At 36.0% G+C, this 24,956-nt stretch overlaps 5 protein-coding genes across 10 annotated transcripts; 3 read left to right on the plus strand and 2 right to left on the minus strand.

Moving 5' to 3' along the window:
* Window positions 1-661: 661 nt before the first annotated feature.
* On the minus strand, window positions 662-3,244 carry LOC111798470 (cyclin-dependent kinase F-1-like). The gene is made up of 3 exons (XM_023681636.1): window positions 2,544-3,244; window positions 1,187-2,152; window positions 662-1,086 (listed from the first exon to the last, which is right to left on the minus strand). Exons 1-2 carry the CDS (start codon window positions 3,048-3,050, stop codon window positions 1,208-1,210), a joined length of 1,452 nt encoding a protein of 483 aa, XP_023537404.1. The 5' UTR covers window positions 3,051-3,244; the 3' UTR covers window positions 662-1,086; window positions 1,187-1,207.
* A 488-nt stretch (window positions 3,245-3,732) lies between these two features.
* On the minus strand, window positions 3,733-7,341 carry LOC111798471 (rac-like GTP-binding protein ARAC7). 4 transcript variants are annotated; one of them, XM_023681640.1, is made up of 9 exons: window positions 7,251-7,341; window positions 6,932-7,008; window positions 5,911-5,998; window positions 5,731-5,840; window positions 4,632-4,695; window positions 4,453-4,517; window positions 4,296-4,361; window positions 4,105-4,211; window positions 3,733-4,016 (listed from the first exon to the last, which is right to left on the minus strand). In XM_023681640.1, exons 2-9 carry the CDS (start codon window positions 6,950-6,952, stop codon window positions 3,986-3,988), a joined length of 552 nt encoding a protein of 183 aa, XP_023537408.1. In that variant the 5' UTR covers window positions 6,953-7,008; window positions 7,251-7,341; the 3' UTR covers window positions 3,733-3,985. The 4 variants fall into 4 exon arrangements, with proteins under 4 accessions (XP_023537408.1, XP_023537406.1, XP_023537407.1 ...); XM_023681638.1 differs by having other exon boundaries at window positions 6,894-7,008; XM_023681639.1 differs by having other exon boundaries at window positions 6,932-7,020; window positions 7,251-7,340.
* A 4,782-nt stretch (window positions 7,342-12,123) lies between these two features.
* On the plus strand, window positions 12,124-13,608 carry LOC111798472 (protein SPEAR1-like). The gene is made up of 4 exons (XM_023681641.1): window positions 12,124-12,372; window positions 12,788-12,855; window positions 13,006-13,090; window positions 13,330-13,608. The coding sequence occupies exons 1-4, from the start codon at window positions 12,148-12,150 to the stop codon at window positions 13,447-13,449; spliced, it is 498 nt and encodes a 165-aa protein (XP_023537409.1). The 5' UTR covers window positions 12,124-12,147; the 3' UTR covers window positions 13,450-13,608.
* Window positions 13,609-16,292: 2,684 nt separating this feature from the next.
* On the plus strand, window positions 16,293-19,138 carry LOC111798879 (aldehyde oxidase GLOX1-like). Its single transcript, XM_023682227.1, has 4 exons — window positions 16,293-16,811; window positions 17,527-17,687; window positions 17,766-18,129; window positions 18,204-19,138. The coding sequence occupies exons 1-4, from the start codon at window positions 16,293-16,295 to the stop codon at window positions 19,011-19,013; spliced, it is 1,854 nt and encodes a 617-aa protein (XP_023537995.1). The 3' UTR covers window positions 19,014-19,138.
* A 1,465-nt stretch (window positions 19,139-20,603) lies between these two features.
* On the plus strand, window positions 20,604-24,430 carry LOC111797971 (casein kinase 1-like protein 3). 3 transcript variants are annotated; one of them, XR_002815626.1, is made up of 16 exons: window positions 20,605-20,969; window positions 21,081-21,121; window positions 21,318-21,387; window positions 21,537-21,685; window positions 21,825-21,920; window positions 22,039-22,109; window positions 22,225-22,286; window positions 22,377-22,440; window positions 22,686-22,770; window positions 22,854-22,980; window positions 23,075-23,157; window positions 23,235-23,295; window positions 23,383-23,516; window positions 23,654-23,841; window positions 23,947-24,092; window positions 24,173-24,430. XR_002815626.1 is itself a non-coding variant. In XM_023680894.1 (15 exons), exons 1-14 carry the CDS (start codon window positions 20,894-20,896, stop codon window positions 23,831-23,833), a joined length of 1,299 nt encoding a protein of 432 aa, XP_023536662.1. In that variant the 5' UTR covers window positions 20,604-20,893; the 3' UTR covers window positions 23,834-23,841; window positions 23,953-24,430. The 3 variants fall into 3 exon arrangements, 2 of the variants coding, with proteins under 2 accessions (XP_023536662.1, XP_023536661.1); XM_023680894.1 differs by having other exon boundaries at window positions 20,604-20,969; window positions 23,953-24,430; XM_023680893.1 differs by having other exon boundaries at window positions 23,947-24,430.
* Window positions 24,431-24,956: the final 526 nt, after the last annotated feature.

Genomic DNA, 24,956 nt, shown 5'->3' on the forward strand with positions numbered 1-24,956 from the left:
TTCTCCGACCATGATTTATGTACAGTTTTTTTTAGATCCTTTATATAAAGTTTTAACAAACCCACACAATACTCAATTTTTTTCCTTTAAAAAAATATAACTTTAACTTACCTATAAAATTATAATTTTGTGTCTAATCGGTCTCGGGTATATCTTAACTTACTTATAAAATTGAATTTTATGCCTATTAAAACCCCAAGTATATGAATTAAAAAAAAAAACGTCAAATAATCAATGATCCATACGAAACCTATTAAATACAAATTAAAAGGTTTAAAGACAAACACTTAAAAAAAAAACGAGACTAAATAAACACAAAGTTCAATAAATTATAGATATTAAATTAAAAGTACAAAAAAACCGAGAAACAAGTTTATTGATCTATTAGACATTTTTTTAAAGTTCAGGGACTAAATAGACAAATTTAAAAGATCTGAGAGTATACTTATATTTTAATCTAACCTCGTAAATGTCTTAGCTAGCTTGCACGTACTTGTACCCGAACCTGGTTAACCCTGGTACATTTAATAGTAAAAAGATAAGGAAGAAATATACATATTAATTGTATTAGAGACCATCTTTGCCCTCAATTTTTAGGCATCCCTCCATAACTCTATTGATATCTTGCCCTGTCAGCCTCATAGCAAGAAGAAAGCAAGAATGCAGCAAATACTTGAAAATGTGTTCATTTGGAAGAAAAATCAAAAGCATAAAGCATGAGAAGGAACCACATTCATGATCAGTTTGGAGACAGACAAAACTTGAGGTCCTTGAAAAAAGAAAGGAAGGGGAGGGAAACTCACATCTTTTGGTTGTGCAAATATACACGAATTACATTAACAAACGCGACATTCTTCGAGAAGGGCATCGGAATGATCATTCCGACAACTGAGTTCTCCAAGCTTTTGGTGTTTTAAGTATGAAGAGCGATAACGGTATCGTAGTATACTAAATGGTCTGTTTAGGATTCAGACACAACATTCTTCGAGAAGGGTATTGGAACGATCGTCCCGACATCTAAATTCTCCAAGCTTTTGATGGTTCTAGTATGATGAGCAATAATGGTATTGTAGGATAAGAAATGGCCTGATCAAGATTCAGAATGTATCAAGGAAGCCTATACTTATAAGTAATGAGTAAAATAACTAAATTGAAACAAAGTAGAGTTTCAAATATTTAGGAGTACCTTGATCTCGATCCCAACAGTTCAATCATATTGTACGGAGTAACGAGTGGCCCTTGTGGTAACGTTCAAGGGGCCGAGTACGTCCATATCGGAGTCTGAGTCATTGTTGTTGTACCATCCTGCAGGGGAATCCAGATCCTGTCCAGTTCTGGTTGAAGGAATATGAAGCTCAGACAGGGGAACAGGAAGTGGCTCATCAGTGAAATACTTGTCTTGGAGCAATTCCATGGCTGTCGCCCGATTAGACGGGTCGTAGCAAAGAAGTCTTTTAACGATGGAAATTTCATCAGGAGATCGGTTGGGAAGACATGCTTCGAGGCCAATAGGCTTGTCTATGTTGTTGAATGATATGATCTGAAAATCTGGAAGTTTGGAACAACCTGGCCAAGAATCTTCAGTCAAGTTGCCTAGAGTAGTGAAAATTCTGCTCATTTGATCAATGTCAGCAGTTCCTGGAAAAAGTGGTTCCAACGTAAAAAGTTCGGCAAAAATGCAACCCAACGACCATAAGTCGATCTCCAAACCGTAGTTTGTAGAGCCATAGAGTAATTCGGGGGCCCTGAACCAGCGAGTTCCGACGCAAGAAGTGAGAGAACCCTGTCCATCATCTGCTGGAACTCCCCCTTCCATTTCATAAGAATATGATGAACCTTTAAATGGATCCTCTTCGAGATCACTCGTGGTACACGTTGCTATGCAAGACGTATCTCCATCATAAGTACATGTTTCCTTATCAAACTCAGTTTCTGAATTTTTTGCTTTCAGCTCGTCTAAAGCTCTAAAATACTCCTCTCTGCTAATTGGTTCTTGTTCTTCAGTTCTGTTTCCTTCTCGAACCGAACTTTCTGTTCCTGAAAAAATTGCAGGTGGCTGAGAAATTGCAGGTACTTGATCAGAAGAATTCATCTCACTTGGTTGTGAAATCTCATTGGATTCATCAAATTCTGGCTCCATCAATATTCTTGCCTGAAACCAACATCAAACTCATTCTTTTAGGAACTGTGAAACCAATATCAAATTCATGGATCTTCTGCTAGATTTGAGTATCAAGAATCAAAACTGAAGGAGATAAAAAGTGCCAATCTGCAGGAATCACATGTATAAGGTCAAGTAAAGTTCAATATCATGGATCTTCTGCTAGATTTGAGTATCAAGAATCATAATCCTTCAACATGAACAGATGAACACCAAATTCAATCAATATTTCAGGTTACTTTTATGGTGAACAATCTACAAGCATAGAGTTACAAACAGTAGTTCCTCACGAAAACGAGCTAAATGCGCATTACTGTAATTATATTCTGAAAACTCTTTGCTCGCGGATCTTGGACTAAAAGAGAGAATGAAAGGGAATCACCTGTCCAAAATCGGCAAGTTTGAGCACGCCATCGTCGGCGATCAACAAATTGCTCGGTTTCAAATCCCTATGCACGATCATATTTCTATGACAAGCATCAAGACCACTCAAAATCTGGATCATCCATCGCTTCACCTCATCGACCGCGAGCCTCCACCCGGATTCTCCACCGTCCGATCCTCGCTTCTTCGCCTCCGCTATAACGGTGGCCAAATCCGTCTTCAGAAACTCGAGAACAAGCACAGCATCCTCATCCTCACGCCAAAAGTACTCATGCAGAACGACAATATTAGGCGAACCTTGAAGGATTTGGAGCGCCTCGATTTCGCGGAACGCCGATTGATAATCGTGGATCTCCTTCAAAGCGACGATGACGCCGTCGGAGAGCCGCCGTGCACGGTGAACATCGGAATATGCGCCGGATCCGATACGCTCGAGGATCTGGTACTTCCGGATGATGTCCGGCCGAGTGTGGATGCTCCAGCTCTTTGCCGATGGAGATTCCATTTGGCAACGATGTTGGAGTGCGTGTTCAAGGGTTTTCGAAGATAGGGGTTATGAAAATTCGTTACAGTTCGCAGTTAATTTTCGCCGGAAGGCGAAAAAACAAGTCGCCGGACAGTGAACAACAGAAGCCAAATTCAAATGTCGCCGAGAATTAATATATTCATTGATTTTAGGATATTGTTTTATAAAGCAGAAAGATTTGACAAATACAGTACAAACTATGGAAACTTATCAACTTTCTCAAAACTTATATCATTATAATTTAATATATATATATATAGTTTTTTTTTTTACTTATTTAAACTTTTAAATATTTATTTTAATCACTAAAACTTCAATAAAAAATGATTTAAAACCTTATTGGGAATTCAAAGATGGGTTGAGATAAGTGTTAAACGAACATCGAGTTGAAGTCGATATAACACTCTACCATTTTGAAAAAAACATGAGACAAGGAATATTTTTGAATATTCACATACCGATAGACAATTCAAAAATACGACGACTATAACATTGAAATGTTAAGTTTTAAAAGAATTGCAATGTTCTAACTTGACCACAAAAGGAACGATGACCGAGTCACTATATCTCGAATTCATATCATTTAGCTATCGTGCAAGATTCATCAATCTTAATAACTAAAGATAAAGTACGTGTTTTCTAGCCTCGAGTGGATGTTTCATATCAAATCGACACAATATTATAGAATGACCGAGACATATATACCTTAAGTTCTTGAGAGAATGAACAATTCCCTAATTTTCAAGTTGTCTTCCACTACAACCTAAGCTAATACAGCCACAAAACGGATCAACAAATACTCAGAAAGCTAGTCATGAATTAGCCTCCACAAAATAGGATTACTCAGAGCTTGCAGCAGCACGGCGTGTACTCGGCAGCAGCACGGCGTGTACTCGGCAGCTGCACGGCGTGTACTAGGCAGCACACCCTCCACAAATGATGCTCCTGCCATAGTTGTATGCATGTCAATAACAAGATTTTATAATGAGAGTCACAAACAGGTTAACAGATCTCGGGCGGGGGTGCGACTTACGTGAACGAGCAGCTCGGTCCTCGACACCTTTTCTTCTTCGTGATCTCGCTTCTCCTCGGAGGCTGCAGAACAACCTTAATGGCAGTATCAAATACAGCTTTGACATTCTAAAGAATCAACCACAAATTCAAGTTAGATATTGTTCATCGCCACAAAAATTGGAACATCTTCCTATGTTGTCTTGTGTCTACCTGTTGTGTCTTGGAGCTGCACTCAATGTAAGCCGAAGCACCAATTTGTTTCCTCAGCTCCTCACCCTGATTGTTCAACAAAGTTCAGCTTATCTTTCAAGAGACATTAGATCACAGTTCACATTCGAAGAAATACGCAAGGATTCGGGAAGCGAACCTCGGAAGATGTAATGACGTTGTATCCCGTTTGTTCGTTTGAATATCGTCGGTCCTCACGGAGATCTAAAATGAACAGAGACAAATTTCATTGATATTGTTCATGGATTTACACGAATGGTCATTAGTATGAACAAAATGTAACATCGAATGATGGATGAATAACTTTTGTCGACGTACCGAGCTTCGTTCCAACTAGAATGATTGGAACGTTGGGCGCAAATCTTCGCAGTTCGGGCATCCACTGAGAAATCAAAATAAAGCAATGTAGTTGCAATGAATATGTTCGATAGTTTTTCTCTACTATTCAAGCACTTGTAGTCAGATATTATCTTCTTTGGGCTTTCTCTTTCGGACTTCCCCTTAAGGTTTTAAAACGCGTCTGCTAACAAGACGTTTCCACACCCTTATAAAGAATGTTTTGTTCCCCTCTCCAATCGATGTGGGATCTCACAATCTACTCCCTTTCAAGGCCCAACGTCCTCGCTAGCATTCGTTCTCTCTCCAATCGATGTGAGATCACATAATCCACCCCTTTCGAGGCTCAGCATCCTCGTTGGCATACCGCTTGGGGTCTAGCTTTGATACTATTTGTAACCGCCCAAGCCCACCGTTAGCAGATATTGTCCTTTTTGGTTTTTCCCTTCCGGGCTTCCCCCTCAAGGTTTTAAAACGCATCTACTAGGGAGAGGTTTCCACACCTTTACAAAGAATGTTTCGTTACCCTCTACAATCGATGTGGGATCTCACAATCCACCCCCTTCGGGGCTCAGCATCCTTGCTAGTAAACTGCTGGGCACCTATCTCAGATACCATTTGTAACTGCTCAATCCCACCACTAGTAAATATTGTCCTCTTTGGGCTTTCCCTTCCAGATTTCCCCTCAAGGTTTTAAAACACGTCTGTTAGGGGAGAGACTTCCACACCCTTATAAAGAATGTTTCGTTCCCCTCTCCAACCGATGTGGGATCTCACAATCCACCCCCCCTTCGGGACCGAGCATTCTCGCTAGCACTCATTCCCCTCTCTTATCGATGTGGATCCACCCTTTTCAGGGCTTAGCATCCTCGCTGGCACACCACTCGGTGCCTAGCTCTGATGCCTTTTGTAACATTCCAATCCCACCGCTAGCAAATATTGTGCTCTTTGAGCTTCCCTTCCGAGCTTCCCATCAAAGTTTTAAAACGCGTCTGCTAAGGAGAGATTTTCACACCCTTATAAAAAATGTTTTGTTCTCCTCTACAACTTATATGGACCCTAATTAATACCAAATCAGTACCTTCTTGAGGATGTTTTCATGGCTGGCTCTACTAATTAATGAGAAAGCTAGTACAAACACATCTGCACCTCTGTAACTCAAAGGTCTTAGCCGGCTATAATCTTCCTGACCTTCAAAACAAACAACAATCAATAAAGATCACTCAGTGAAATGCATATAAACAAAGGACACTATATTTACCTGCAGTGTCCCATAATCCCAAATTGACAATATTCCCCTCCACAGAAACATTGGCACTGAAATTGTCAAACACTGTGGGAACATAGTCCTGCCAAACAAACCACCAATATTGAGAGAGATAATAACGGTCCAAGCCCACCACGAGCAAATATTATCCCTTTGGGCTTTTCCTTTCAGGGTTCTCTTCAAGGTTTTTAAATGCGTCTACTAGGGAGAGGTTTCCACACCCTTATAAAGGATACTCCGCTCTCCTCTCCCCACCGCTAGCAGATATTGTCCTTTTGGGCTTTCCCTATCAGGCTTCCCCTTCAAGTTTTTAAACGCGTCTACTAGGGAGAGGTTCCACGCCCTTATAAAGGATGCTTCGTTCTCCTCTCCCCACCGCTAGCAGATATTGTTCTTTTGGGCTTTCCCTTTCAAACTTCTCCTCGAAGTTTTTAAACACGTCTACTAGGGAGAGGTTTCCACACCCTTATAAAGGATGCTTCGTTCTCCTCTCCCCACCACTAGCAGATATTGTCCTTTTGGGCTTTCCCTTTCAGACTTCCCCTCAAAGTTTTTAAACGTCTACTATGGAGAGATTTTCACACCCTTATAAAAGAGGCTTCGTTCTCCTCTCCTCCTCAATCAATGTGGGACATCACAGACTCTATTCAATAAAAATGGCAAAAAAGCATCAAATATGAAGAGAAAGACCGTTTGAAACTGCTTAAGCTTAGTGTTTAATGGAGAAAATCACCAATATTCAGAGCTCAAACCAGAACTTGCAGCCCATATTCAAAGAAATGCATGATAATCATCAATGTTTAGAGATAGAGAGCATCATTGTCAAGTGTTCATGCTTGGAGTTTGAATAAATTGGAAGAAAATCATCCGTGCATGATAAGAGGGATTAGCCCAAATTCAAAGAAATGCACAAAAATCCTCCATGAAAAGGGTATTAACATCAACCAAACAGATTAGCCATTAAATAGAGGCCTCACAGTAGGGAACTTATTGCTAGTGTAACAAATAAGCATACAGGTCTTCCCAACAGCTCCATCTCCAACAGTAACGCATTTAATGAACTTCGAAGCGCCGCTCATTCTTCAAAAGCCTCTGCAAAATCCGCTTTAAAAGTACAGAATGGAAATGAGAAACAGAAATTAGAAGAACTAAAAATCAGCGAAGGATTTGAGGTGTAACAATGGCGGAAATGGAGAAAGGGTTTTGGATTATCGCGAAAAGGGGCTTTTAAATTTACTGAACTTTTCTTCTTCTATCCCTCTCGAAATCTTTCAAATACTCAGAGACAAAGGTTTCGAAATGCACAAAACGTTTCTTTAGCTCTGGATTGGTACCTGAAATGGCTGAGATGGGTCCCTCTGGTTCCTGTCGCTGCCGCCATTAATGGCCCTCCAACCACACAAAGCCATTCGCTTCGGGTTTTGTAAAATTTGGTCTAATTTAAATTTTATTTAAACAAATTATGAATATTTTAAATTTATTTATTTAATTTTTTAAATGTTTCTGTTAAGAATATGAGCGAGAATTCAAACTTAAATGGCTCTTCAGAAAAAGTTATAAATACTTTGATCACAAAGTTGCGTTACAATTTATTCAAATTCCCTTTTAACATATATATATATATATATATATATATATACACACATTAAAGTATAACATAAAAAAATATTTACTCGAGTTTGATTTTATCATCTTTTATTCATTTACTTGTATAACGACTCATGCCCAAAATTCAAAATTAGGAAGTCAATACCTAATGACCCGACATTCCTCTGCGACATGGTCACGTTACTCGAGTTTGATTTTATCATCTTTTATTCATTTACTTGTATAACGACTCATGCCCAAAATTCAAAATTAGGAAGTCAATACCTAATGACCCGACATTCCTCTGCGACATGGTCACGTTACTCGAGTTTGATTTTATCATCTTTTATTCATTTACTTGTATAACGACTCATGCCCAAAATTCAAAATTAGGAAGTCAATACCTAATGACCCGACATTCCTCTGCGACATGGTCACGTATTCATCTTTCGCTTCTAAGAATGGAAATCACTCAACATAGATGTAACGACCTAGGCCCACCGCTAGCAGATATTGTCATTTTTGAGTTTTTCCTTTCGTGTTTCCACACCCTTATAAATGGTGGTTTGTTCTCCACCCCCTTCAGGGCCTAGCGTCCTCACTAGCACTATTTCCTTCCTCCCATCGATGTGGGACCGCCCCCAAATCCACCCCCTTTGGGCCCCAGCATCTTTACTAGCACACCACCTCGTGTCTACCCCCCTCAAGGAAACAGCGAGAAAGCTGACACATCGTCCGGTGTCTGGCTCTGATACCAACTGTAACGACCCAGGCCCACTACTAGTAGATATTGTCCTTTTTGCATTTTTCCTCTCTAGCTTTCGTTCAAGGTTTTAAAACGAGTCTGCTAAGGTAAGGTTTCCACACCTTTATAAATAATGGTTTGTTTGCCTCCCAACCAATGTGGGACATCACAATAGAATTACTCTGAAGCACAAAAAAAAATGCACCTTGTTGCTATAGATATAGCTCTCAACGGTATAATTATAATCTCTATAATCTCTGGATTAGGTTAGAATATGTAAAAATAGAAGACTAGGTTGACAATTTGACACGTGGGTCGACCCATTTGAGTCATATTTAGACTGGTTGGCCCGGTCCACTTAATGAACTTGTCATATATATTTCATATATTTAAAAATTTTATTTTTTAAAAATTAAATTTTATTTTTTAAAAATTAAATTTTATTTTTTAATAATTTAAATATTGATAAAAATGTTTTAAAAATGTAAAAATGTATAAGAAAATACTCTTTTAGAAAAAATGGGACATTAAATATCTCTCATACTAATAATTTTATCAAATAAAAGTAATTAAATAAATAAATATAATAATAAGCCCAACCAATCTCAGATGCAAAGCCCTGCTAAATAATTGGGCCAACCTAACTTAGGCCCAAGCCCAAACAGTATTTTGAGTTTGGGCTTTAGCCATCACTGTATCAAAATATTTATTTAATTATTTATTTTTTAGCACTTAATTCCCATTATATATATAATTTTTGTAACTTATAATATTATATATATATATATATATATATATATATATATATATAGCCGCACGATTATATCCATGTTGGTAGGTATTAAAATGGAGTTCATTATAGCCGTACGATTCACCAAACCGACAAACAAATGAAAAAGAATTAGTATTTATTAATTTAAATCTTATTTTAATCCATAAATGATTGTGCTTATTTTATTTTTCATTTCTATATTTTTAAAATCAATTTTCCATATTTTAAATATTAAAAAAAGAATAAAATTTCAAACAAATTTAATCAATACATTATAATATTATAAATTAAATATAATTACACGTTTTGTCACGAAAAATTTCAACATATCAACAGAGATAAGAAGGAATTTTGTTATTAAAATTATAATTTTTAGTTTCTTAATAAATAATTTAAATATATTAATTAATATACTCAATCTTCTATAAGAATCTTGAGCGATCCTCTCTTTATTTAATCCCATTTTAAATATAATTAAAGTTTTTTGGAATTTAATAAAATTAAAACTCTAATGTCTCCCAATATTATACATTAATTACATAAAAAAAGGCTGTGGTTCAAGTAACCTACACCTATACTTTATATTGGAAGAGAATCTTTATATTATATGGGATAATATTAGGGTATGATCTTTATGGATTAGGGACTGTTTTGTAAATTACTTTATTTTATTAATTACATAAAACGTGTGTTGGTTGTGTTTGCACGTGCTTACAAATCTACGGTGGATATTTCATATATTCTTTGTACCTCTCCACTTCTCTTTGTCTTTCCCCCTTAACCCATACATGCATGCACATCATAGACTTTTCGTGTATCTATGGTCTCGATCGGTTCGATTTAGGGTAACACTCTTAATAATTCGTTGGTTTAAGAAGATGTCATCTCTTTTGTTAGATCCTACATCGATTGGAAAGGAGAACGAAACATTTTTCTCTCGAGCTGATGTATTTTAAAAACTTTGAGAGGAAGTTCGAAAGGAAAAGCCCAAAGATAACAATATCTGCTAACGGTGGGCTTGGGCCATTACAAATTGATTAAAGCTTGACATCAGGCAATGTACCAGCAAGGAGGCTGAGCCCCGAGGTGGATTGTGAAATTATTATTATTATTTAAATCTTGAGGGGAAGTTTGAAACAGAAAACACAAAAAAGGATAATATCTGCTAGCGGTGGGCTTGGGCCGTTACAAATTGATTAGAGCTAGACATCAGGCAATGTGCCTGCAAGGAGGCTGAGCCCCTATGGAGGTGGACACTAGGCAGTGTGTGCCACCAATGACTCTGCCCTTGAATGAGAGTGGATTGTGAAATTATTATTATTTTTTAAACGTTGAGGGGTCTGAGAGAGAAAGCACACAAAAAGAACAATATCTGCTAGCGGTGGGCTTGGGCCGTTACAAATTGATTAGAGCCAGACATCAAGTAATGGGTCAGCGAGGAGGCTGAGCCCTTATGGGGGTGGACATTAGGCGGTGTGTGCTAGCAATGACACTAACCCTAAATGGGAGTGGATTGTGAGATTATTATTATTTTTTAAACCTTGAGGGGAAGTATGAAACAGAAAGCACAAAAACGACAATATTTGTTAACAGTGGGCTTGGTAGTTACATCTTTTGTAGAGGAACTCATTCGAGAAATACTTTTAAAATTATATGAATTAAATTAAAACTACTTTGAATAAGATTTAAAATTTAATAATTATGCAAAATTATAATATATTTTAATCATATTTGAAAACTTTTTTTTTTTTTTTTAATTTGAAGTAATTATTATATGCTTTGATTTTCTAACCCAATAGGTCAAATATATCGGTATGTTTTGTAGAAAAGTAGGTGTAAATGAGAAATTTTAATTAATTTTTATAATCATATTTAGTGCAATTATTTATTACTAATATATAGAATTAATTATTATATTTTACACGTCATTCATTTTTACCGATATAATTTCTTAATAATTAAAGAGACGTTTTGAATCTTAGACTTTATTATTGAATATTATAATTTTCAAATTTATCGAATAAAAAAATGATCAAATTGTAACAATTCTACTGTCTAATTATGTAATATATATATATATATTTTGTAATATTTAAAGGTTTAATTCTAACAAAATTCATTAATTAGATTCTTCTGATAAAAGATAATATCTTAATCAAGTTGGAGTAATTTTTTTACATTTAATTTAGTGGATTATCTACGAAAGCTTTCCAAATGACGTAGTTAATTAAGACTTAAAAAAGGGATTAACGAGGATTTGGGAAGCAAAGCAAAGGAGTTCACGTGTTGATTGATGTAAAAAGTCGGTTTTACCCTCTCAAAACCATTTCACAACTCTAATTAATTAATATAATATTACCCTCACAGATCATGCTTCAAAGACCTTAATCAGATTTGGTCCCTAAAACAATACATTAATTTATATATCTTACCAAATTTTAAATTTACCATTAATTATCATTAATTTGGTCAACCAAAACCAATTTTTTTAATTTTTTTAATATATTTTCTTTATATATGTATTATTAAAAAAAAATTAATTACTCTGATTTGAAATTAAATAATCGAACTATTTTAAAAAATAATCTTTTTTATTTTCAAGTTTAAAGCCAAAATAAAGATTTATAAATTACTTAATAAAATTTGACAGCTGGCATGTCTTGAATTGGTGGACCCCTCTTTTACGGGTTCGATCCTACGTGCATGATTAATTCTAAAATCTGATTTGATTGACCTAATCCATAATCAAATACAAGGATACGGTGGTCTCGACATTTGAGCTAATTAATTAGTTATTATAAATAAAAGATCTCCTCTCTGCCTCTTATTTCATTTCTAAAAAACTCTAAAAAAATTAAAAAAATTATAACCGCGACAATGATTGTTAATATTATATAGTTTTTATTAAAAAGAAAAAAAATATTTATGGAAGTTCTCAAAGCAAGAGGGGAAAAAAAGCATAAAAATCTAAGTATAAATAACATAAAAATCCGAGAGACAGTCTGATCCAGCGATGCAATAATTGTTGGGACTGTGAAAAAGAGCTTAAAAAGAGGGCTTTAGAGATCTCAACCCTCCCACTTTCTCTCTCTAGTTCTTGATTTCTTTCTCTCTCTTCGTTTTTAATATGGGGAGTGGTTATTTTGGGGAGATGAATATGGGGAACATTGATAAGAGGAGGAGTGGGTCGCCGGCGGCTGCGGCGGCGGGGAGGAGAGGGAGGAAAGGAGGCGGCGGTGAGAAACCGAAGCAACCGCAAAGAGGGTTGGGAGTAGCTCAGTTGGAGAAGATCAGATTGCATGGCGAAATGGGTTGTGCTGGTTATGGCCACTTCTATCCAAATCTCTCCGCCGTAAATCTCTCTCTCTCTCTCTTTCTTTGACTTTTTTTTCTCTCTTTTACATATCTCTCCGCCGTAAATTTCAATTCCTATAATTTTGGAGTGGAAATTTGAAGAGATTTTAAAAAAAATTAATTTAATTCAGGTATTTTTTTCTGTTTCTTGTTTCTCTCTAGAATTGAACGAGTGATCTGATAATTTCTTGTTTCTCTGTAGAGATTCGAACTTCTGACCTCAAAAAATTTTAAAATTATGTTTATATCGACCGATTCAATATGACTTATGACTTTAAATGAAATGAACGACACACGTTTAATTTCATATGATTATTGATTTTGAAATAAAAATCAAATTAATTATAAAACTTTAATTTTCTGTTTTTTTTTTTCTTTTTTTTTAAGAATTTTCCTTTGATAATGGATCCCAGGGAATGGGAGAATATGAAAGAGGAAGCTTTAGGTATGGGGATTCTCAGCCAACAACAACTTCTATAAGGTAATTTATTTATTTATTTATTATAACTATTATTTTCTTTTTATGTTGTAAATTTATGGAGTAAAATTTAGACATTTTATTTTATTTTCTATGAAATTTTAATAATAATAATAATTATTATTATTTAATTTATTGTTTGTGATGTTTTAGATGGAACATGAGTAATACAACCCTGGAGACCCAACATTTTGGGGAACCAAATATGACTGGACACCTTTCCAATCCTCGAGTACTGGTTAGTTACCGAGATTCGTACCTATAACTTTTTTACCGATGATAGATAATTAATTCGTAGAAATTGTTAAACGAGTTCAATGGTAATGAAAATGTAGAGATTTGAATACTAAATGTCTCGAAAGTTAGATTGACCTAATTACTGATTGCTCGATGATCGTTTGGTTGACACAAATTACCATATCGAGAGTCATTTATTGCAATTATACTCAATTATGTTCGTATGTGTGAAAAATGCAGGATTCAATGCACAAGAACATGAATACAAAATACGGGAGTGATTCAATTGGTTCAAGCAGTCAGAATTCTGAATCAAGTGAGACTCACGAGCTTGATTTAGAGCTGAGATTGTCGATCTAAATTGGTTTCTATCAATCAGTATCCTGTAATTTTACCTATTTTATGAACCATGCCCTTCATCTTTCAATAATTGCTTCAAACACCCTCTTTTAGTTGTACATTTGCAAATCATAAAAGGGTATGGCTTGTTTGAGATTTATGAGACTATATGCTGTGAAAAGAATTCAAGGGCATGATTTGTAAATTGGGCAAACCATAGGGTGCAATTTGTAATTATTATTCCTATATATATAAATATTGCATGCATGCACAGCTCCAATATATTTCTTTTCCAAGTATAAATACATACATACATATATGTATATATATATATATATATATATATATATATATTTATTTATTTATTTATTTATGAAAGGGAGACTTTATTGCTTCCATTCAAGTCTACACAGAGAGCAATCAAACAGTAGAACTATTATTTATTATTTTTAATTAATTATCTTAATTTAATAGAAAATATTAAATAAAATATTTTTAAAAAATAGAAATATTCTGATTCATTGGCTTTGAGCTTTTTTTTTCTTAGTCCTTTATTGTTAAACAGTTTGAAATTAAACTTTATTAGAAAAAAGGAAGAAAAATCCAAAATAAAAAAAACAGTATTGAAAGACACATTAAAGCCATTTTAGGCTTTCTAATCACTTGGTTGAGCAGTTTGACTAAGCAAAAGGGAATGCTTTGAATTATGAGACTATAAAAGTTATATCGAAAAAATAAATAATATTAAAGTTCGGAGGTTCGAGATATTAAATATAAATTTAAATATAAATTTAAATAATTGTCGATTAGAAATGTAATGTCGATACCCATGATTCAGAATTTGGATTAACCAACATAATTCCGTTGCTTACTTGTCTTTAAATGCTTCTGAGAGTCTTTTTTAGCATATTTTGTCTTCACATGACTCGATCGCGGGATTTCAAACTAAGCATGCTTAGCTTTGAGCAGTTCTATATTGGGTGACCTCTTAGAATTTTTTCCAGAAAATATATAAATAAAGAATTTAAACTCGTTACGTAACGGGTAAATTTAATAATTCCACGTAATATTTTTTCATAGATGTTATACCAAATAGGAAGGAGGATGTAGTAATGGTTTTGTTGAAAACTTTTGTGCATGCCATGTTTGTTTCACACCAAGCATATTGATTGCTAATAAAGGGAATCTCGTGTATTCATGTTTGCCTTTCATATTTTAAATGTTTTTTAACCCTAATTTTTTTATTTTTCAAAAAACCCTTCGATTAATCAACGACGCAGAACGAAAATCCCGATTATTGCATTTATACAATGAACGGAAAATATGGAGTTATCTTCCTTTCATGTCTCTATAATAATACGATATATATTTTCAATCAAAAATTTTGAAACCGGGCCACTTGAATTTTGCTTTTAGGACAAAGAAAGACAGGCCTCACAATAAATTATTATTTTAATAAAAAAGCGTGTTAGGAATATTATTAGTTCGATATTATCCATTTTAGGTCTAAGTTCATATACATTTTCTTTTTCATCTCGGTGTTCGCACGATCGAATGGGACTTTAGTGAAATATGTGGCATTAAATATTTTATATATATATATATTTGAAAAGGAATTTAAAATAAAGAAATATGTACTAATTAATGGGAAATAGTGAAAGGAAATGATGAAGATGCTTTGTATGGAAAATGAAAAATTCATATCAAGTGATTGAAAAAGGGCATGCATGCACCAAGGGATTTGCATTTGCCCAATATGTCACTGTTTTTTGTATTAGTGGGGAAAGTGATTTGACATTAGGGTTTATTTCAAGCTACATCTATGGGAGGCATTGAGAGAAAGCTCTACTTTGTGTGCTTTTAGAGAGAGAAAGAGAGAGAGAATCCTAACCCTAGGGTTAGGTTTGGGAGCTCTTTGAATCTCGTTCTCGAGTCGAGAGTGTTCGTCTTAACCTATTTGAGTTATGCTTAGATTGATACTTGTGGGTCGGGTTATGACATTTTTAAACCCAACCCAAATGAGAAATAGATTTGGGATCAAAGGTATGTATTTTCATTGATATTCATAACCTTTAAATACAAGCTATCAACTAATACCTACGAGAATATTAAAATATAATATCTAGAATATATTCTCAAAATATTATATTTGAATAGGGTTGTATATTTTTCTAACCCAAACAACCGTGGTTAAATAATTAACCCAACCTAATTGTTCAGGTCATTTATTCAAATTTTCCTTTCATTTGAACCTAACTCAAATAAGTTCATAACATAATCCAAACCGTACGAGTTGAGTTGGGTTGATCGGTTGTTCAAGTCATCGAATTTTTTGAATACTCTTGTGAGTAAGTGAAAATTTTGATGGTAAATACACTCGAACAAAAATGTTTAATTTTGATGATAAAAAATTAATGACGTGGAAAATCATAATTTATTTTTTTTTAGAGAAAATATGTTTGTGTGTGTATATATATAATTTAAAAGTATTTTTAAAAATAAAATAGAAAATTGTATAAAAAATAGATGGAATTATTTAAAAGTATTTTTTTTTTAGAGAAAATTGTATTATTTATTTTTAATGCATGTATTTATTCATATAGTATATGGAATTATTTAAGTTTTTTTTTTAATTTAGTAATTAAATCAATAATCTAATCTTTATCTCAAATATTCCTTTTAAATTATCTAACTTGAATTAGCAATTTAGTTGAGTTTTTCTTTCAAACAAGTAACTACCATAAGCTATTTTAACGGTCCTTTAACTAACTTTTTGAGCCATAAAATGCAATAGAGGGGAGACAAAAGCTGAGGAACACACAAACAAAGGTGCCATTGAAGAACAAGGTTAGCTTACTCCTTCAATGGCAGCCTTTCTCAAGGCGGCCTCCCTCCTTCTTTTTCTTTCTCTCTTCTTCGTCTCCACCCCGGCCCAATTCCTAACCGTCGGTGGGTCCTATGGCACAGGCTCGAACTCGCTCGACCAGGGCTTGAAGGATATATTGGGCGACTCTTCGACGGGAAAGAACGATGCCGGGTCGGGAGCTCCAGGTAACACCACGAAACCAAGTAATCTACCGGGGTTTTCGTTTCAAGTCGGTAAGCAACGGGTTGACGGATCGGGCAAACGTCATTTTGAAACCAAGTTTCTAGGGTCATGGAAGTTGGTTTCTCAAAACTCTATGGTCTCGGCTATGCATATGAATTTGTTGCCAAACAACAAGATTATCATGTTTGATGCTTCGGCATTTCATATTTCACAAATCAAGTTGCCCAATGGTAAATGTTTTGATTTCAAAACCGATCAAGGTGCCGTTTTGCAAGATTGTTGGGCTCATGGTGTCGAGTTTGATATCGAAACAGCTAAAATAAGACCGCTCACGGTACGTAACCTAATAGCTAACTCAATCTAGAATGTCTAAAAAGTTGATAACATTTAGATTAAGTTAAATGATTGTTGGGCTGATGGAGTCGAGTTTGATATCAAAACTCTTAAAATAAGACCGCTCACAATATGTAGCCTAGTAGCTAATTCGATCTTGAATGTCTAAAAAGTTATAACTTTTTGTTGGTCTCATGGAATCGAGTTTGATATCAAAACAACTAAAATAAGACCGCTCATGGTACAAACCTAATAGCTAACTCGATCTAGAATGTCTAAAACATTAATAACATCTAGATTAAGTTAAATGATTGTCGGGCTCATGGTGTCGAGTTTGATATTGAAACAACTAAAATAAGACCGCTCACGGTACATAGCCTAATAGCTAACCCAATCTAGAATGTCTAAAAAGTTAATAACATTTAGATTAAGTTAAATGATTGTTGGGCTCATGGAGTCAGAATTTGATATCGAAACAGCTAAAACAAGACTGCTCACGGTACGTAGCCTAATAGCTAACTCGATCTTGAATGTCTAAAAAGTATAACTTTTTGTTGGTCTCATGGAGTCGAGTTTGATATTGAAATAACTAAAATAAGGCCGCTTACGCTATGTAACCTAATAGCTAACTCGATCTAGAGTGTCTATATGAAGATTAGAGATTCAAATCCCTTAATCGAGTAGACAAATACATTAATTGTTAAGAATGGTGGCAGATGCCTACCGATCCATGGTGCTCGTCGGGAGGGCTCGACATCGAAGGACGATTGGTAAACACTGGCGGTTGGAACGACGGGACCAAAGCTGTTCGTTACATAACTCCATGCGAGACTTGCGATTGGACAGAATATGCGACGGCATTGGCGCGTCCACGTTGGTAATTATTTTTGCTAATTAAACTCAAAATTTTCATTAGTCAACCTAAACATAGCTTAATCGACCCAAAACATTCTAGGTATGCAACTCAGGCCACCATGCCGGACGGCGGTTTCATCTTGGTCGGTGGTCGGAGATCCTTCAGCCTTGAATTTGTCCCCGCCGAAGGAAAATCCAATGCAAGAGATATCAATTTGCCTTTCCTTGATGAAACAACTGATTTGGACGAAAACAATCTCTATCCATTTGTTTTTCTTTCAACCGATGGTAATGTCTTTATCTTTGCTAATAGTCGCTCCATCTTGTTTAACCCTAAGACTCGGACCGTCCTGCACGAGTATCCGATTTTGGACGGCGGTTCCCGAAACTACCCCGCGTCGGGAATGTCGGCGCTCCTCCCTCTCAAACTTCAACCCGAGAATTCCGAGGCAATTCCAGCTGAGGTAACCTAAAAACTATCACTAAATTCAAAAGTTTAAGCTAACGAATGACGGGTATTGCTTAATTTTTCATTTAGGTTATCGTATGTGGCGGAGCGAAACCGGAAGCTTACCGGTCGGCCGAGAAAAAGAACTTCATGGAAGCATTGAAAGACTGTAACCGTTTAGTAATAACAAATCCCAACGATGTTTGGAAGAAGGAAATGATGCCAACTCCTAGAGTCATGGGCGACATGTTAATTCTTCCAACCGGCGATCTTTTGATTCTCAACGGCGCCACTTCCGGCACCTCGGCGTGGAATTTCGCTGAAGGCCCAAATTTCACTCCCGTTCTCTATAGTCCCGACAAGCCCTTAGGTCAACGATTCAAACCACTCCTCGCCACCACCATCCCAAGAATGTACCACTCCTCGGCTGCCGTTCTCCCCGACGGCCAAATCCTCGTCGCCGGCAGCAACACCAATGCCGGCTACCTTTACGATGTCAAATACCCGACCGAATTGAGAGTCGAGAAATTCTCTCCGCCGTACCTGGATCCGTCAAACGCCGCTTTCCGGCCGGCGATCGATGAGGAGAGTTTGGAGCTGAGATGGCAGTACGGAGGGGAATTCAGTGTGAACTTCAATTTGAAAGTTGACGGAGTATTGGATGAGGAGAATGATATTAGGGTTTCGATTTATCCGCCGCCGTTCACGACGCACGGTTACTCGATGAACCAGAGGCTTGTGGTGTTGTCAATTAAGGAAGTGGCGGAGACTGGCGCCGGGGCTTACAAAGTGACTGTGGCGGCGCCGCCGTCCGGAATCATTGCACCGCCGGGGTTTTACATGTTGTTTGTGGTTTATCGAGGAATTCCTAGCGTTGCAACATGGATTCAAATTAAGTGATTCGAGTGATTTGATTTGATTAACGTTATTATTAATTCTCATTGAGATTGTAATTGGGCTCCATTTTGATGGAACTTTGGTGGTGGATAACCATTTAATTATCCTTTTTCTCTTCTTGTATATTTATTTAAAAATAATAATAAAAGAAAAGAAAAAAGAATGAGAAAGTTGGAGAACAAATTCTTTCCTTGGGTGGTGATTTAGTGGTCGTGGGTTAGGAATCGCAGATTTTTTGGTACATCATATTCGTGCATTTACGATTCATGTAACGGTATTGATACTCCTGAAAGGTGTTCTATTTTCTCGTAGCTCGCGTTTGATACCGGATAAAGCAAATCTTGGTTTTCGTTTCCCTTGTGATGGACCGGGAAGAGGGGGTACATGTCAAGTATCCGCTTGGGATCATGTCTTCTTAGGGCTATTTTGGATGTACAATTCAATTTCGGTAGTAATGTTCCGACTCTAATTAGATAAAATGCGAGATGATGGTCTCAAGAGGGGAACCAATAATTCTTTACGGGTGTGAAAACCTCTCCCTTTAAGATGCCTGCCGAGAGGGAAATAAAATGGAAATCTCTCCCTATAAAGACACGTTTTAAAAACTTTGATTGGAAGCCCAAAAAGGAAAGACTAAAAGGGACAATATCGGATAGCGGTAGGTTTGGGCTATTACAAATGGTATAGATTGGGCAGTCGAAGGACCCGAAAGCTGAAAAGGGGTGGACACCGAGCGGTGCGCTAACAAGAATGCTGGATCTCGAAGGGGGGTGGATTGTAAGATTTCACAAATGGTAGACATCGAGCGGTGTGCCAACGAGAATGCTGGATCTTGAGGGAGGTGGATTATGAGATTACACAAAAAGTTTGGATGGTGAGATTTCACATTAATCGCTGATCGGAGATCGGAGAAAGGAAGAGTGACAGTTGAGAAAGCATTAAATAAACAACAAATTATTTTTACGAAAAAAACACATTTGGATTAAAAAAAAATATATATATATATACATATATATATATATATATATAGGAAAACAAACTACAAGTGTATGTGAATTGTTAATGGGCCTAATTCGACTAGGTGGGCCCAATTCGATTGCTGGGCCATCCAACCCAGCCCAATTCAGCCAAAATATAATATTTAAAAAAAATTATGATTTAGAAAAAGAAAAGAAAAAAATATATGGACCCATCACAGTTTGGTCAAGGCCCAAGTTTCAATTGTTTTTCTCTCTTAAAAAATACGTTAACCTTTTGTCCTTTTCATTTATTTTTAAAAATATTTGTATTTTTTCAAAATTTAGAATATTACCATTTAACTCTTCACAGATATTTCAAGATTGTCTTAAAATATAAATTTATTAAAAAAACATTAGGGCTCTTATGTCTAATATTTTAATGATAATATTCCAATATTTAAAAAAAAAATAGTATTTTTTAAACAAATAGCATTTTTTATTTAATCCTACAAAATTCTCCTATTATATAAAAAGAAATAAAATAGCGAAAATAAAATAGTCAACAGGTCAACAAATCCATGATGGAGGAAATGACGAAACTATCCCTATACTTTAGAGTTTATCCCTTGGAGTCCAAGGTAGAATTAGAAGAAGAGCGTAACTACGAAAACGCCCTTCTGGTCTACCTGTCCTTCCTCGCCTGCTGTTCATTTTTGTGGCTTCCATTTCCTGATCTCTCTCGTTCAATCCATATATATATATATACTCACATATTTCTCAATTATTCTCTTTTTGTTATCTCTATATATAATCTTTTTTTGAATTTTTGTTTGCGGATTTGATCTCCTTTGAAAATTTCGAAACCCTCGGGTTTGTTTATGCTCTGACCGATCTCCGCAAGTCCGATCCATTTGATCTTTCGTTATGGAGCGCGTAATCGGCGGCAAGTACAAGCTTGGCCGCAAGATCGGCAGCGGATCGTTTGGTGAAATCTACCTCGGTCAGTTGTTGTGGAGTCGATGTGCTTGTATTTTCAGCTTACAGTTTTTGTATGAAGTTTTTTTTCGTTCTCTTGATTTGCGACTGAGTTTTGTTGTGTTTTTTGTTTCAGCTACTCATATCGAGACGTTCGAAATTGTCGCGGTGAAAATTGTGAGTTCTGATCGTTTCGATTGTTTGAGTTTGTGGTTCTTGATTTTTTACTTTCATTTGTTTTTGGATTTTGTGGAGTACTTTCCACGAAGTATTAGTTGGAGTTTCTGTGCGTGGAAGTTTGGTCGGTGGAATGGAGATTGGAGCTACGGCTTCTTTGGACGGTGTTTACTGATATTCTGGCTTTCTTTTGCAGGAAAACAACAAAACGAAGCATCCGCAATTGCTTTATGAGGCGAAATTGTATAATATTCTTCAAGGAGGAAGTACGTAAGCGATCTCGATATGATGTTCGAATCGTGTGTGGTTCAATGCTTATGTTGAAGGATGATTCTAGCTCTGAGTGAAATTCTCTTTGTGGATGAATTATCGTTGTTTAAGTTGCTGTCGGCTGATTGTTTTCGTCTTAATTCAGGCGGTATTCCTGCTACTAAATGGTCTGGTATAGACGGGGAGGAGAATGTGCTTGTCCTTGATTTGCTTGGACCGAGTCTCGAAGATCTCTTTGTATATTGTGGGAGGAAGTTCTCGCTGAAGACAGTCTTGATGTTGGCCGATCAAATGGTGAGTAGCATCATTTCCTGCTCTGATTTCTCGAGTTGGATGTGCGTGTTTGTCTCTGCTATTATTAAATACTTCGCGTTCTCTTCTCTTCCGTGAATAGTAGTTTATTGTCTCATTCCTTTTCTTTTTTCTGTTCAAGCTCACACGAATAGAGTACGTTCATTCCAAAGGATTTCTGCATAGAGACATAAAACCTGATAACTTCCTCATGGGACTTGGCCGCAAAGCAAATCAGGTGATTGTTCTTTCTTTTAAATGCTTGTTCTTATTTCTTAAGCGATCACTTCAAGGTGTTCTTGCTAGCTTCTTGTTCTTGGTTGTGTATGCATTCTTACTTCCACCGGTTTTTTTAGGTTTACATAATAGATTTTGGACTAGCAAAAAGATATCGAGATGCAACTACCAACCGACATATTCCCTACAGGTACTTCTTCAGTTTCTTTTGGAACTTCTTTCAAGTTTTTCACTCATGCTTTAAGTATTCATATGAAAGTTGCGATGTCATTTTACCTTCGTTTGTTTATAATTCTTTCTAACAGGGAGAACAAAAACCTAACAGGGACAGCTCGCTATGCTAGTTGCAATACTCACCTTGGAATTGGTAAGTCGGACACCTGAGTTTACTACTTGCACATTTTGCATTGAATTGTAACTTGGACCTCATGTACCTTCACTGTTGTCTTCTTCCCAGAGCAAAGTCGGCGGGATGATTTGGAGTCTCTTGGATATGTGCTTCTATACTTTTTGAGAGGAAGGTATGCCAATGCTCTCACTGTTTTTATTACTATTAACTAATTAGTTACACACGATAGTGTCACTATCATTCTGAAGAATGTTGTGATATTAATATAGGATGTTACTTCAGTATCCCTTTATCCCAATTCATGCACATTTTATCTGCATATCTTAATTCAGGCATTGACAGGGATAGGGGCGGAATTCCTATTTGTTTTTTTTTTTTTTTATCATTTTCTATTTATGACGAAATTTCCATTTATAGCCTTCCGTGGCAAGGATTGAAAGCTGCCACAAAGAAGCAAAAATATGATAAAATATGCGAGAAGAAGTTATCTACTCCTATTGAGGTATGTTTAACCAAACTCTAGGGTATTTGCTATGTGCATATATTCTTGATCTCATGCATCTATTTTTATTTTCATTCTGGAAGGTCCTATGCAAGTCTCATCCAGTGGAGTTTGCTTCATACTTTCATTACTGCCACTCTCTGACATTTGATCAGCGACCTGATTATGGGTTCTTAAAGCGATTGTTCCGTGACTTATTTGCTCGTGAAGGTAGTGATGCTTCTGTTTATATAAGTTTGACAGTAATCCTATTTGAAAGAGACCTACGAACAGTCATGATGCCTAAATATTTGTTTTTGTGCAGAATATGAATTCGATTATGTTTTTGATTGGACAATCATAAAGTACCAGCAGTCGCAGAAGAACAGAGCCCAGCCACGAGTGTCTGTAAGTATCTTGCCCTGGTCAGCATTTATGTCCTTATTGTAATGATTCTAAGTATGGTATATTGCCTCTTACTTCAGCCGGTTCTTGTTGGTACACATAATCATCATGCAATGCCTACGGAAGGGGAGAATCGCCAAGGTTAGCTTTCTGTTTGATGCAAATTCAATGTCAAATGTACCATTGCATTTTTTAAAGTAAGTGACTTCCTTAATATTTATTTTCCAGGTGCGTTTAATAATTATTCAGCTGAGGTTACAGATCGTGTTAGATCTGACCATGTTTCAAGCCCTGCAGTGCGACTGCATTTTAAACAAGCAACTCCAAAGAATTTGAGTTCTGATAATGCTCTTGACATGAATGTAAGTGATCTTAATGGCCTCATTAATCTTATTTTCGAAATACTTATATTTATTGTACTTTACCATATGTTTTGCATTTGTCCTTGTATGTTGTTAGTGTTACAATGGCTTACTGGTTATCTATATTAATAATATAGGCTCTAAATGATTCTCGCATGGCCACTGCATCATTTACACCTGCTGGTAGCTCAAGAGGAAACTCTTCTAAACCTTTGCAATCCACTGAATCTCCAAATCTCGTACATGGAAATGGTCACAAGGTTGGTCCTTCAGGTAGCTGGATTTCATCATTACAGAGAATTTCATCTGCAAAGTAATCAAAATGGTAAGTCCTCGTTACATTTACTTAGTGTTGTTTGGATTTTACCTTTGTTTTGTTGTTCTATTGCGTTTGGATTTTCTCTGACCATTTCACTACATCATGATTTAGCAACAGATCTGGCCAGGACTATTCTAAAACTACGTCTAGAAGCTGCAAATTGTGACGATTTTATGTTATCTTTTTGCAATGTAATCGAAGAGATTATGGTGATTGAATGGCAGAAGCCGCAGCATGCTTGCTCGTTTACTGACTGTGTTAGTCCCTGAACTATTGCAAGCTCATGTTCTTTTATTTCATTTTTGCAAAGGTGACTAAAATGCTTTGGTGGTTACAGAATGCCAACTTTCTGAAGCATGGCTTCTGCTGTGTAAATAGAAGTGAATCACAGCAATCTTGTACCTATGGTTCCATGTATCATTACTGGTGTGAAAGAATTTCGTGCTTTTAACCTATTTCTGTTACCATACTTTAAAATTCCTTTTGTAAGGCAATATTCCTATTGCCCAATAATACCTCTTTTATTATTGTGAGTGCAATATTAATCACTTCAGCATAGTTTAGACTGGAGTTTGAAACTAAGTTGACCTTTAAACACCTGATGCATTCTATTGTGGCTTTTATAATGGAATTTAATTGAGTAGGGCTTAGTTAGGAGTTGTTCTATTGTGAGTAGTGTTCTTAAATGTAATACTTTTCACTCTACTAATAACTAAGAATCGGATCCACGTGTTAGATTTGACAATTACTTACTGATAGGCTTTCATGAACTTTGGGCTTGTAGTTTGTGTTGCATTGTGCCAAGACTACTCTGGAAAAAATGTTTGCTTCTGCTGTCTTGCAGGGATGCAGATGTTAGTTGGACATTTGGAGCTATCTGAACAGATACAAATATGGACTTTTAACTTGGGTTTATTTAGATTTCTTCCTCGTTTGTTTTCCATTTTCAAACTTTATATTTCATGCCTTTTATTTACATTGAAGAGCTGAACTTTTTGTTTCTTTTTTTTCCCCATTTTAACAGGTTCTATCTTCAGCTCTTTTAACTTTTAATGCTAAGATAACTCATTGCCTTTTCCATTTCACTATTCCTTCATTTGTCATGTTTGTTCCTACTGGTA

Source organism: Cucurbita pepo, chromosome LG07 (genome assembly GCF_002806865.2).
Source record: "Cucurbita pepo subsp. pepo cultivar mu-cu-16 chromosome LG07, ASM280686v2, whole genome shotgun sequence".
NCBI lineage: Eukaryota > Viridiplantae > Streptophyta > Magnoliopsida > Cucurbitales > Cucurbitaceae > Cucurbita > Cucurbita pepo.

Coding starts and splice junctions, on each gene's coding strand:
- LOC111798471 (XM_023681638.1), bottom strand. CDS start 6,995: ATGAGCGGCGCTTCGAAGTTCATTAAATGCGTTACTGTTGGAGATGGA. Junction 5,841..5,910: donor GGGATTATGGGACACTGCAG/GTAAATATAGTG, acceptor TTTGTTTTGAAG/GTCAGGAAGATTATAGCCGG. Junction 4,212..4,295: donor GCAGCTCCAAGACACAACAG/GTAGACACAAGA, acceptor TTGATTCTTTAG/AATGTCAAAGCTGTATTTGA.
- LOC111798470 (XM_023681636.1), bottom strand. CDS start 3,050: ATGGAATCTCCATCGGCAAAGAGCTGGAGCATCCACACTCGGCCGGAC. Junction 2,153..2,543: donor AACTTGCCGATTTTGGACAG/GTGATTCCCTTT, acceptor TGTTGGTTTCAG/GCAAGAATATTGATGGAGCC.
- LOC111798472 (XM_023681641.1), top strand. CDS start 12,148: ATGGGGAGTGGTTATTTTGGGGAGATGAATATGGGGAACATTGATAAG. Junction 12,856..13,005: donor CCAACAACAACTTCTATAAG/GTAATTTATTTA, acceptor GTGATGTTTTAG/ATGGAACATGAGTAATACAA. Junction 13,091..13,329: donor TTTCCAATCCTCGAGTACTG/GTTAGTTACCGA, acceptor TGAAAAATGCAG/GATTCAATGCACAAGAACAT.
- LOC111798879 (XM_023682227.1), top strand. CDS start 16,293: ATGGCAGCCTTTCTCAAGGCGGCCTCCCTCCTTCTTTTTCTTTCTCTC. Junction 16,812..17,526: donor CTAAAATAAGACCGCTCACG/GTACGTAACCTA, acceptor GAATGGTGGCAG/ATGCCTACCGATCCATGGTG. Junction 18,130..18,203: donor CCGAGGCAATTCCAGCTGAG/GTAACCTAAAAA, acceptor TTTTTCATTTAG/GTTATCGTATGTGGCGGAGC.
- LOC111797971 (XM_023680894.1), top strand. CDS start 20,894: ATGGAGCGCGTAATCGGCGGCAAGTACAAGCTTGGCCGCAAGATCGGC. Junction 21,686..21,824: donor TGATGTTGGCCGATCAAATG/GTGAGTAGCATC, acceptor TTTCTGTTCAAG/CTCACACGAATAGAGTACGT. Junction 22,771..22,853: donor AGTTATCTACTCCTATTGAG/GTATGTTTAACC, acceptor TCATTCTGGAAG/GTCCTATGCAAGTCTCATCC.